Source organism: Natator depressus, chromosome 27, assembly GCF_965152275.1.
Source record: "Natator depressus isolate rNatDep1 chromosome 27, rNatDep2.hap1, whole genome shotgun sequence".
In the NCBI taxonomy this organism is placed as follows: domain Eukaryota; kingdom Metazoa; phylum Chordata; order Testudines; family Cheloniidae; genus Natator; species Natator depressus.
The window spans coordinates 966,420-979,031 of NC_134260.1; the positions used below are offsets into that span (position 1 = coordinate 966,420).

General features: G+C 59.7%; 1 protein-coding gene across 1 annotated transcript in view; it reads right to left on the reverse strand.

Moving 5' to 3' along the window:
- The window catches only part of ITGA2B (integrin subunit alpha 2b), a 65,032-nt gene that overhangs the window by 32,923 nt on the left and 19,497 nt on the right, over positions 1-12,612 (reverse strand). The window contains exons 6-11 of the mRNA XM_074940761.1: positions 12,245-12,290; positions 11,581-11,706; positions 11,076-11,123; positions 10,329-10,372; positions 9,978-10,037; positions 492-544 (exon numbers count right to left, since the gene is read on the reverse strand). Coding sequence (XP_074796862.1) covers positions 492-544; positions 9,978-10,037; positions 10,329-10,372; positions 11,076-11,123; positions 11,581-11,706; positions 12,245-12,290 — 377 coding nt within the window. The remainder of the gene's footprint in view (positions 1-491; positions 545-9,977; positions 10,038-10,328; positions 10,373-11,075; positions 11,124-11,580; positions 11,707-12,244; positions 12,291-12,612) is intronic.

Genomic DNA, 12,612 nt, shown 5'->3' on the forward strand with positions numbered 1-12,612 from the left:
GGGCACCAGATGGCGGCAGAAGCCAATGTGGGGGGACGAGGGGAGACCAACCGGGCCGGCTGGGGGGCCTGGAGCACAGGCCCTGCCAGCGGCCTGGGGCAGGACTCAGTCCTTCTGCCCCCTCCTCAGGGCACCGCGACTGCCCCATGGATTCACCAGCTGCATGATCCACGGCCAGCATGTCACCAGGCCCCGGCAGAGGGGACCCTGGAGCTCCCAGACGGGCCTCCGGCCCTTGGTGCTGAAGACACGAGGCCGGAGGGGGCTCTGGCCCCACAGGGCTGTGCCACAGGCACAGGCGAAGCAGAGCAAAGAGGCTCCTGGGGGTGATGGAGCCCAGCAGCCCTGGCCCGGCTCTCCCCTGCCCTGCCAGCGCCCAGGATGGGAGGGCTGAGTGAACGGCCGTGCCCCCCCAGGCAGTGGTTGGGGGCAGACATGGGCACTTGGGCTCAGCGCCCTGGCTGCCAAGTGAGCGCCAGCCTCCTCCTTACCCATCGCCATTCACATCAGCAACAGCCACCGTATGACCAAAGTATGACGCCACCTGGAAGACACGGGGCGGGTGGGGGCGTAGAACCAATCAATGAAATTGTTTTTAATTGTTCACTTTATTAATATAACTTCATAAGGAAAGTTTTATGAATGAAACAATATTCATTCATAAAACCGGCTACCCCAATAACTGGCTAATTGAGTTTCACAATCCAATTGCTGCTTAAATTGCTGAAACTTGCACGGCCTCAACATTGCACCTTCTGCTCCCTGTTTGCCGCTCCTCACACGTGTCCCTGGTGTAACCCAAACTCCATTCAATGGTCCCGAACTCCGTGGTCAAATGCTCACTCCAGTTTGTAAACCCTGCTGCAGCCTTCGCTTTTGCTAAACCCGGCTGAAATCTGACTGGTGTAGTTCCGATGTGGGAATGAGGGACGGATGGGTGATGGAATCAATCTCCAGCCCCAGCCTGTCCTGATGAAATAAAGTGTAAACACCAACGGCAAGAGAACACCCTCAAAAGAAAAGTACAAAAGTACAACTGAGGAAACACGAAAGCCAGGCCCCAGGCTGAAAGTCACGTCTGCAGCTGACGGGGGATCACTCACACCGGACCCAGAGGCAGCCTGACACAGCAAGACCGATCGACTCTGGATTCAAACTAAAGCCTACGAAAAGGACGGGGGAGATGGAAGACTTTGGAGGATCACATTCCGCTGCCAACATGGAAGGGCATTGGTGCGCGCCCCACACAGACCCAGCCCTCCCTTGTGCCCGGCTTTCCTGGCCAGTGAGCCACCACAAGGTACGGACCCCAGCCACGAACTCAAGCTACATTCGGGACTGGTAACTATACAGCAGCTGCAGAACGTGTGTGTGTGTGTGTACATAGGTATTAGATATTAGTTATTGGTCATAAATCAAATTGTGTGATAATAAACGTGACGTCTTGTCTTGTGCCCTGAAACGATCCTGTGTAGTTTTGTCTGCATAACAGGGGCTGAGGGCAGGGGACACGCTGGGCTGGCCATTGCTTGTCAACCCTGACCCACAGCTCTGCTGTGACCCTCACCCCTGACCCGCAGCCTCCTGCTCACCCAGCCCTGGGGTCCCCCCAGCTCTGCCATGCCCCTCACTCCTGACCCGCAGCCTCTGCTAGCACAGCCATAAGTACATAAGAATGGCCATACTGGGTCAGACCAAAGGTCCATCCAGCCCAGTATCCTGTCTGCCGACAGTGGCCAATGCCAGGTGCCCCAGAGGGAGTGAACCGAACAGGTAATGATCCATAGAATCATAGAATCATAGAATATCAGGGTTGGAAGGGACCCCAGAAGGTCATCTAGTCCAACCCCCTGCTCGAAGCAGGACCAATTCCCAGTTAAATCATCCCAGCCAGGGCTTTGTCAAGCCTGACCTTAAAAACCTCTAAGGAAGGAGATTCTACCACCTCCCTAGGTAACGCATTCCAGTGTTTCACCACCCTCTTAGTGAAAAAGTTTTTCCTAATATCCAATCTAAACCTCCCCCATTGCAACTTGAGACCATTACTCCTCGTTCTGTCATCTGCTACCATTGAGAACAGTCTAGAGCCATCCTCTTTGGAACCCCCTTTCAGGTAGTTGAAAGCAGCTATCAAATCCCCCCTCATTCTTCTCTTCTGCAGACTAAACAATCCCAGCTCCCTCAGCCTCTCCTCATAAGTCATGTGCTCTAGACCCCTAATCAATTTTGTTGCCCTTCGCTGGACTCTCTCCAATTTATCCACATCCTTCTTGTAGTGTGGGGCCCAAAACTGGACACAGTACTCCAGATGAGGCCTCACCAGTGTCGAATAGAGGGGAACGATCACGTCCCTCGATCTGCTCGCTATGCCCCTACTTATACATCCCAAAATGCCATTGGCCTTCTTGGCAACAAGGGCACACTGTTGACTCATATCCAGCTTCTCGTCCACTGTCACCCCTCGGTCCTTTTCCGCAGAACTGCTGCCTAGCCATTCGGTCCCTAGTCTGTAGCGGTGCATTGGATTCTTCCATCCTAAGTGCAGGACCCTGCACTTATCCTTATTGAACCTCATCAGATTTCTTTTGGCCCAATCCTCCAATTTGTCTAGGTCCTTCTGTATCCTATCCCTCCCCTCCAGCGTATCTACCACTCCTCCCAGTTTAGTATCATCTGCAAATTTGCTGAGAGTGCAATCCACACCATCCTCCAGATCATTTATGAAGATATTGAACAAAACCGGCCCCAGGACCGACCCCTGGGGCACTCCACTTGACACCGGCTGCCAACTAGACATGGAGCCATTTATCACTACCCGTTGAGCCCGACAATCTAGCCAGCTTTCTACCCACCTGTCACGGAGTGTGGGGGAGTCCAGGCCCTGCACCCCTCTTCCTGGGATTCCCTGAGACTCTCAGCCAGCCAGTAAAACAGAAGGTTTATTGGACAACAGGAACACAGTCCAAAACAGAGCTTGTGGGTACACCCAGGACCCCTCAGTGAAGTCCTTCTGGGGGAGCAGGGAGCTTAGACCCCAGCCCTGGGGTTCCCTGTGTTCCTCCACCCAGCCCCAAACTGAAACTAAACCCACTGAGCAGGTTCCCTGCTGCAGCCTCCGTCCACATTCCTGGGCAGAGGTGTTACCTCCCCCTCCCCCTCCTGGCTCAGGTGACAGGCTCTCAGGTCTCCCGTCCCCAGGGCACATTCCCAGGTCAACACTCCCCCCTCCCTGCTGCGTCACATCGTCACATCTCTCCCCCCTTCGAGACTGAACTGAGCGGGGTCACTGTGACCAGTGACCTGGGGAAGTTCGGGGCCCCCTCTCCGGGACAGCGCATCCGCTATCAGGTTGGCACTTCCCTTCACATGGACCACATCCATGTCGTAATCCTGCAGGAGCAGGCTCCACCTCAGGAGCTTGGCGTTGGCTCCTTTCATCTGGTGCAGCCAGGTCAGGGGAGAGTGGTCGGTGTACACGGTGAAGTGTCGCCCGAAGAGATAGGGCTCTAGTTTCTTGAGGGCCCACACCATGGCCAGGCACTCCTTCTCGATGGCCGCGTAGTGTTGCTCCCGGGGTAGCAACTTCTTGCTCAGGTACACGATGGGGTGTCTCTCCCCCTTTTCATCCTCCTGCATTAACACCGCCCCCAGTCCCGTGTCGGAGGCGTCGGTGAACACCACAAAGGGCTTGTCAAAGTCTGGGTTTGCTAGAACTGGGCCACTGACCAGAGCCTCCTTCAGCGCCCGGAAAGCCTCCTGGCACTGCTCGGTCCAGACCACCTTGTCTGGCTTCCCCTTCTTGCATAGCTCAGTGATGGGGGTGGCTATGGCGCTAAAGTGGGGCACAAATCTTCGGTAGTATCCTGCCATCCCAATAAAGGCTTGGACCTGCTTTTTGGTGTGGGGAGCGGGCCAGTCTCTGATCACCTCCACCTTGGCCGGTTCTGGCTTTAGGCGGCCGCTCCCCACCCGATGGCCCAGGTAAGATACTTCAGCCATCCCCACCTTGCACTTCTCCGCTTTGACAGTCAGCCCAGCCCCCTGGAGTCGGTCCAGCACTTGTCTAACCTGGGACACGTGGTCCTCCCAGGTCTGGCTAAAGACACAGATGTCGTCAATATACGCCACGGCAAAACTCTCCATCCCCCTCAGGAGCTGGTCCACCAGGCGCTGGAAGGTGGCCGGCGCTCCCTTGAGGCCGAAAGGCAGGGTCAGAAACTCATAGAGCCCCAGAGGGGTGATAAAGGCCGATTTCAGCCGGGCATCTGCATCCAGCGGCACCTGCCAGTAGCCCTTTGTAAGGTCCATGGTGGTAAGGTACCGAGCTCCTCCCAGCTTGTCTAGGAGCTCGTCCGGCCTGGGCATGGGGTAGGCATCCGATACAGTGATGGCATTGAGCTTCCGATAGTCCACACAGAACCGGACTGACCCATCCTTTTTGGGGACCAGCACCACCGGCGAGGCCCAAGGGCTGGCCGATGGCTGGATCACCCCCAAAGCCAGCATGTCCCGGACCTCTCTTTCCAGGTCCTGAGCAGTTTTCCCTGTGACTCGGAAGGGGGAGCATCTTATCGGCGGGTGCGACCCTGTCTGCACCCGGTGGACAGTCAGATTAGTGCGTCCAGGCTGGTTGGAAAACAGCTGTCGGTACGGATGCAGCACCCCCCTGACCTCAGCTTGCTGGGCAGGGGTGAGCTGATCCGAGAGGGGGATTGTTTCCAGGGGGGAACCAGCTCTGGTCCCAGGGAATAGATCTACTAAAGGGTCATCTCCCTGCTCCTCCCACTGACCACACACAGCTAACACCACATTCCCCCTGGCATAATATGGCTTCATCATATTCACATGGTACACCCGGCAGTGGTGGGCCCGGTTCGACAGCTCCACCACATAGTTTACCTCATTGAGCTGCTTGACGACCTTGAACGGGCCCTCCCAGGCGGCCTGTAGTTTGTTCTTTCTCACGGGGATGAGAACCATCACCTGATCCCCGGTGGCGTAGGCCCGGGCCCGCGCCGTGCGGTCATACCAGACCTTCTGCTTCCTCTGGGCTCTGGCCAGATTCTCCCTGGCCAGGCCCAGGAGTTCAGCCAGTCTCTCTCGGAAGGTCAGGACATACTCCACCACTGACTCTCCATCGGGAGTGGCCTTCCCCTCCCACTCGTCTCTCATCAGGTCCAGGGGGCCCCTCACCCTCCTTCCATATAACAGTTCGAAAGGCGAAAATCTGGTAGACTCCTGGGGCACCTCCCTGTACGCGAACAGCAGGTGAGGTAAGTACTTGTCCCAATCCTGCGGGTGCTGGTTCATAAAGGTTTTCAGCATCATCTTTAGCGTCCCGTTAAACCTCTCCACCAGCCCATTGGACTGGGGGTGATACGCTGAGGCCCAGTCATGCCGGACCCCACATTTCTCCCACAAGCACCGGAGCAGGGCCGACATGAAGTTGGAGCCTTGGTCTGTCAAGACTTCCCTGGGGAACCCCACTCGGCTGAAAATGGTCAGGAGTGCATCTGCCACGGTGTCTGCTTCAATGGAAGCTAAGGGCACTGCCTCGGGGTAGCGGGTGGCGAAATCTACCACCACCAGAATGTATTTCTTCCCCGACCGGGTCGTCTTGCTGAGAGGCCCCATGATGTCCATGGCCACCTTCTGGAAAGGCTCCTCTATGATGGGCAAAGGTCTCAACGCCGCTTTCCCCTTGTCCCGGGCCTTCCCCACCCTCTGACAGGGGTCACAGGATCGGCAATACTGCCGGACGGTGGTAAAGACCCCGGGCCAGTAAAAGTTCTGTAGCAACCTCTGCCGGGTGCGCCGGATTCCCTGGTGCCCTGCGAGGGGGATGTCATGGGCCAGGGACAGGAGCTTGCGGCGGTACTTCTGGGGGACCACCAGCTGCCTCCTGACCCCACAGGACTCCCCTTCCCCTGGGGGAGCCCATTCTCGGTACAGGAACCCCTTCTCCCACAGGAACCTCTCCTGGCAGCCTCTCCTCATGGTCCGTCCCTCACTGAGGTCGGCCAGGTCCCTGAGCTTCTGCAAGGAGGGATCTTTCCTCAACTCGGCCTGGAACTCAGCGGCTGGGGAAGGGATGGGGCCCGGTTCCCCCTCCGTGGCCAGGTCTGAGGCCGCAGCCTCTCTGAGCCGTGCCCCTCGGCGCTCCCTCCCCACCCGAGTAGGGTCTCGCGCCTCCAGTGTGGTACCCTCCCCAGGGTCAGGTCGCAGTGCCCCTCGCCGGCTCTGGCTACGGGTCACAACCAGGGCGGTCTGGGGGTCGCTTGGCCAGTCCTCTAGGTCCCCCCCCATCAAAACTTCAGTGGGCAAATGGTGGTGTACCCCCACATCCTTGGGGCCCTCCTTGGTCCCCCATTTCAGGTGTACCCTTGCCACGGGCACCTTAAATGGGGTCCCGCCCACCCCCGTCAGGGTCAGGTAGGTGTTGGGCACCACCCGATCTGGGGCCACCACCTCGGGCCGGGCCAGCGTCACCTCCGCGCCCGTATCCCAGTATCCATTGACCTTCCTCCCATCCACCTCCAGGGGAACAAGGCACTCTCTCCGGAGGGACAGCCCCGCACCCACCCTGTAAACCGAGCACCCTGAGTCCAGAGCCTCCAGCCCTCTGGCGGGGCTGGCTGGGGGTACTCTTCCCTCCTGAGCAGGTGGCAAACTGGTAGCCCCCCTTTCCTGGGTCGCCTGCCCCTCGTCCAGCTGAGTCCCTACCCAGTTAACCCTGGGTAGGTTGGGTCTGCTCAGTTTGTCCCGGAGCCCGGGGCACTGGGCCCGTACGTCGCCTCTCTGGCCACAGTGATAGCAGCTCAGGTCACGTTGGTCCCCTCGAACGGGTCGGAGGGGCCCGACACCAGGCGTTCCCCTTTGGAGGGGGTTCTCCCTATTTCCCCGCTGGGAGGCCCCATGGTGACTCTCTCTCTGCATCGGGGGGGGCCTGTTCTTTTGGGACTCCTCCCGGCTACCCCCTGACCGACTGTTCACAAACTCGTCGGCCAGCTGCCCTGCATGCTGGGGGTTCGCGAGCTTTTTGTCCACCAGCCACAGCCTCAGGTCGGAAGGGCACTGTTCATACAGGTGCTCCAGTACAAACAGGTCAAGCAGGTCCTCTTTAGTTTGGGCCCCCGCTGTCCACTTGCGGGCATATCCCTGCATCCTGTTGACCAGTTGTAGGTAGGTGACCTCAGGCGTTTTACGCTGACTCCGGAACCTTCTCCGGTACATCTCGGGGGTCAGCCCAAACTCACGGAGCAGGGCCTGTTTGAACAGTTCATAGTCCCCTGCCTCTGCCCCTGTCATCCGGCTGTAGACCTCCACGGCTTTGGGGTCCAGTAAGGGGGTGAGGAACTGGAGCCTGTCTGCAGGGTCAACCCTGTGCAGCTCGCAGGCATTCTCAAAGGCCGTCAGGAAGCTATCTATGTCCTCCCCCTCCTTCCGCTGGGCCAGGAAGCACTTATCAAAGCTCCTTGCAGTCTTGGGTCCCCCCTCACTCACCGCAGCCGGGGCCCCACTGCTCCTCAGCCTGGCCAGCTCCAGTTCATGCTGTCTTTGTTTCTCCTTCTCCTGCTGCTCATGTTGACGTTCCCTCTCCTTCTCCTCCTGCTCATGTTGACGTTGTTTCTCCTTCTCCGCCTGCTCATGTTGACGTTGTTTCTCCTTCTCCGCCTGCTCATGTTGACGTTGTTTCTCCTCATGTTGACGTTGTTTTTCATGATCCTCCAGCTCCCTCATTTTCCTCTCCCTCTCCCATTCCAGCTGCATCCGCTCCAGGGATGGGGAGCTCCGCTGGGAGGATCCCCTGCTGGCTCCTGGGGTCAGGGGGCCCTCGGTATTCGCTGGGCTTCCCACAACCCCTCCCCCAGGCATAGGTAGGAAGGGTCTCGGGGTGTCCTGGGCAGCAGTCTGACCCCTCCCAGCCTGGTCAGGCCCCAGGGCCCACGCTGCGTCCGCCGGGCGGCTTCCCTCAGGGACAGGGATCGGGTCATCCAAGCGATCCCTCTCCTCCAGCTGGGCAATCAGCTGTTCCTTGGTGGACCTCCCGACGCGCAGCCCCCTCTGCCTGCACAGCTCCACCAGGTCGCTCTTAAGGCGTCTAGCGTACATCTCCCGGCTGGCCACTCGCAGGCCGGGCAGCTGTCCACGGTTTCCAGGAAAAGCCCCTAGTGTGCCAGTCCTTCTTGAGGTCACCACCTCTTTGCCAGGGTCGAGCTGCAGACTCCTCCGCCCCTGGGACCGCTCGCTGCAATCCCCCGGGGGACCCTGTTACTGCAAAAGTCCTTCTCTCTGGTCACACACTCCCAGGGGTTAACCGCCCCCTGAAACCGTCTCTCTCTGAATCTTCAGCACGCCTGGTCCCCGTCAATCCCCCTTCGTTTTACTGTTCCCCAGTCACTTACTGCAGGAAGCGCCGTTCACGGGGTGCAGTAGATCCCACCGCTGCCACCAGTTGTCACGGAGTGTGGGGGAGTCCAGGCCCTGCACCCCTCTTCCTGGGATTCCCTGAGACTCTCAGCCAGCCAGTAAAACAGAAGGTTTATTGGACAACAGGAACACAGTCCAAAACAGAGCTTGTGGGTACACCCAGGACCCCTCAGTCAAGTCCTTCTGGGGGAGCAGGGAGCTTAGACCCCAGCCCTGGGGTTCCCTGTGTTCCTCCACCCAGCCCCAAACTGAAACTAAACCCACCGAGCAGGTTCCCTGCTGCAGCCTCCGTCCACATTCCTGGGCAGAGGTGTTACCTCCCCCTCCCCCTCCTGGCTCAGGTGACAGGCTCTCAGGTCTCCCGTCCCCAGGGCACATTCCCAGGTCAACACTCCCCCCTCCCTGCTGCGTCACATCGTCACACCACCTTATAGTGCATTCATCTAGCCCATACTTCCTTAACTTGCTGACAAGAATACTGTGGGAGACAGTGTCAAAAGCTTTGCTAAAGTCAAGAAACAATACATCCACTGCTTTCCCTTCATCCACAGAACCAGTAATCTCATCTGCCATCTCCTGCCATCCATCCCCACCCTCTGACAAACAGAGGCTAGGGACACCATTCCTTACCCATCCTGGCTAATAACCATGAATGGACTTAACCTTCATGAATTTATCCAGTTCTCTTTTAAACCCTGTTATAGTCGTAGCCTTCACAACCTCCTCAGGCAAGGAGTTCCACAGGTTGACTGTGCACTGAGTGAAGAAGAACGTCCTTTTGTTTGCTTTAAACCTGCTGCCAATTAATTTCATTTGGTGGCCTCTCATTCTTATATTATGGGAACAGGTAAATAACTTTTCCTTATTCACTTTCTCCACACCACTCATGAGTTTATAGACCTCTATCATATCCCCTCTTTGTCTCCTCTTTTCCAAGCTGAAAAGTCCTAGCCTCTTTAATCTCTCCTCATATGGGATCCGTTCCAAACCCCTAATCATTTTAGTTGCCCTTTTCTGAACCTTTTCTAATGCCAGGCTATCTGTTTTGAGATGAGGGGACCACATCTGTATGCAGTATTCAAGATGTAGGCGTACCAGGATTTATACAAGGGCAATAAGATATTCTCCGTCTTATTCTCTATCCCTTTTGTAATGATTCCTAACATCCTGTTTGCTTTTTTGACTGCCGCTGGACACTGCATGGACGTCTTCAGAGAACTATCCATGGTGACTCCAAGATCTTTCTCCTGATTAGTTGTAGCTAAATTAGCCCCCATTATATTGTGTGCATAGTTGGGGTTCCCCCCCAGCTCTACCTTGCCCCTCACTCCCAACCCGCAGCCCACTGCTTTGGGAGCCCAAGAGTTTGGGGAGCCCAGGGGGAGACTGGGAGTGGGGCCCTTTGAGGCTGGCTCTCCCTTGGCTGGGGTGGGGCAGGGTGGGGCAGGGGGAGGTGAAGGAGGGGAGGGGTGATGGGGGCAGTGGGGGGTTGGGCAAAGGGAAGGGGGTAGATGTGGGGGCAGGGGGTGGGGGAGGGGGGCAGGTACCTGCTCACTCTGGATGCTCTGTACCAGCTCCAGAGACTTCCTGCTCCTGAAGATCTCGACCTGCCGTGGGGAGAAACAAATCAGCCAGGAGAGAGATGGGGGCTGCTCCCCCTACCCGGGTGCTGGGAAGATGGGGGCTGCTCCCTTCCCCCCTGGGTACTGGGGAGATGGGAGCTGCTCCCCCACCCTGGGCGCTGAGGAGATGGGGGTTGTTCCCTCCCGCCCCGGGCACCGTGGAGATGGGGGCTGCTCCCTCCCCCCCCAGGCACTGGGGAGATGGGGGCTGCTCTCTCCCCCCCAACCCTAGCACGGAAGCAGCTCATCCCAATGGTGCCCCCCCCCGATACTCACCACCCCCCAGGTCGTTCTCTTGTTGGGGACGCCCACAACGTACTCTGTGAAGGAAACACAAGAGTCCCCGCGACCCCCGGGGACAGAGGGTGCTGAGCCGCTGGCACAGTGTGCCCCATCCCAAAGCCAAGGCAAAGCCCCAGCACCCCCCCACCAGGCCCAATGGGGGGCCTGAAGGGGGCAGGCGGGCGGGGGGGGGTGGAGGGCGCAGGAACAGGCGCTGCCCCTCTCCGGGCAGCCAGGTGCATGGGGTGCCCTGGGCAAGACTGGGGAGCCCCCACCCCTTAGGGGAGGAGGGTAGAATTGGATACAGCCCCGGGACTGGAGGACTCTGCCCAGCTGGCAGGGACAATGAGCAAGCAGGGGGGCAGGTCTGGCGGGCAGGGACTCTGGGGCAGGGGAGCCCAGTGGGTGGGGGACTCGGGGAGGGGCGGCTGGGAAGGGGACTTGGGAGTGGGGGCGGGGGGCCTGGCGGGCATGGACTCCCAGGCTCCAAGCCATTGCTGGGGGCAGAGGCCCCATTTGCCTGGGGGTGGCAGGTGGCGAGAGCCCCTCACCCTCCCTTCTCCCAGCCCTGTGCCCTGGAGGCAGGCAGGGGTGGGAGTGGGGTCACCAGGGGTGTGGCTGGGGTGGGTGAGCCAAGTCTGCTCCGTATTGTTGCCCATGGAGCCCGGTTGGCAGCCCCAGAGCCCTGTGCAGCTTCAGGGGTTGGGGGGGCATCACACAAGCCAAGGGCAAATCCCCTACCTGGCGTGGCGGGGTCCCCGTCAAACTCCCCCACGGCTACTGAGTACCCTGCAGAGAGAGGGAGCAGGGTTAACCCTTCGAACGCCCCTACCTGCCGCACACGCCCAGAGCAGAACAACTGGCACCCAGGGCAAGGAGGTGCCAGTGGTTAGAGCAGGAGATGGGTTGAAGGCAGGGAGCCCGGACTCCTGGGTTCTCGCCCTGGCTCTGGAGGGAGTGGGGTCTAGTGGGGTAGAGCAGGGGTGGGGGCTGGGAGCCAGGACTCCTGGGTTCTCTCCCTGGCTCAGGGGGGCTGGGAGCCGGGACTCCTGGGTTCTCGCCCTGGCTCAGGGGGGCTGGGAGCCGGGACTCCTGGGTTCTTTCCCCGGCTCTGGAGGGAAGTGGGGTCTGGTGATTAGACCGAGGGCAATGTGGACGGTGCCAGGGCCCTGCTGACACCAGGAACAGTCAGTCTCTCCCATGCCAGCCACGAGGCGGGCAGGTTGCTGGGGGAGGCCGCGCTCACCTCTGTAGGCGTCGTCATAATCATAGTTAATGTCCTCCGTGACCTGCTCGGGGGCCACGGACCAGAGCAGGGTGCTGCCAGGGAAGTGGGACACGATTGCCGACAGATTGACCGAGTAGATCAGCCCTGGGGGAACATCCAGGCCCTCAGTGAGCCAGCGCCAGGGGCCCTGCACGGAGCAGGCAGGGCCTAGGGATGGTGAGAGAGGGAGGGTGCCCAAGCCCAACATGGTCATCCTGCACCCCCATCCCACAGCACCCCCTTCGCCAGTCCCACGTGCCAGCTCCTGGGGCTGGGGGTCCCCATGGGGGGGCGGGGGCTGCTTGGCATTTCCCATGTGCCGTGGGCAGCTCATTGCCTGAGAGGGATGCTCTAAGCTCAGGGGGTTTTAGTTACAGACCGGGGGGGCAGCCTCTGCCGGCCACAGTGGGACACCACAGACAGATTGGGCCTGGGGCTGTGGATCAGGTGGGTCCGTTCCAGCCCCCTGGGCACAGGCAGGGCGGTGCCCCCAGCCCAGCTGAGGGGGAGCCCTGGGGCGGGCGCTGTCAGCGTTGCCATGGCTCCACTGGAAGCGTCGGAGGCGATGGCAGCCATGCCAAGGGGCAATGGGCTCCCCCTCCCCCCACAGCCCCCAGAGCCCCTCAGGAACCAGAGCCCTTACCCACAAAGTAGTATCCTCCCGGGGCACCCAGCACCAGCCTGCCAGCCTGCAAGGGGACAGGACAGGCCTGAGTGAGCACCCCACCCGGAGACACCCCCACAGGCACGCACCCCCCCCAGGCATGCACGCCCCCCATGGGACCGCACCCCCCCCATGGGCACACGTGGGCACACCCCCCCCCCACGAGCATGCACAGCCCCCAATGGGCATGCACATACACACCCCAATGGACACCCCCCCACGGGCACGCACAGCCCCCCCACTGGGCACACCCCCCCTCACGGGCATGCACAGCCCCCCCAATGGGCACAGGCATGCACACCCCCCCACGGGCACACCCCCCCATGGGCACGCACCCCCCATGGGCA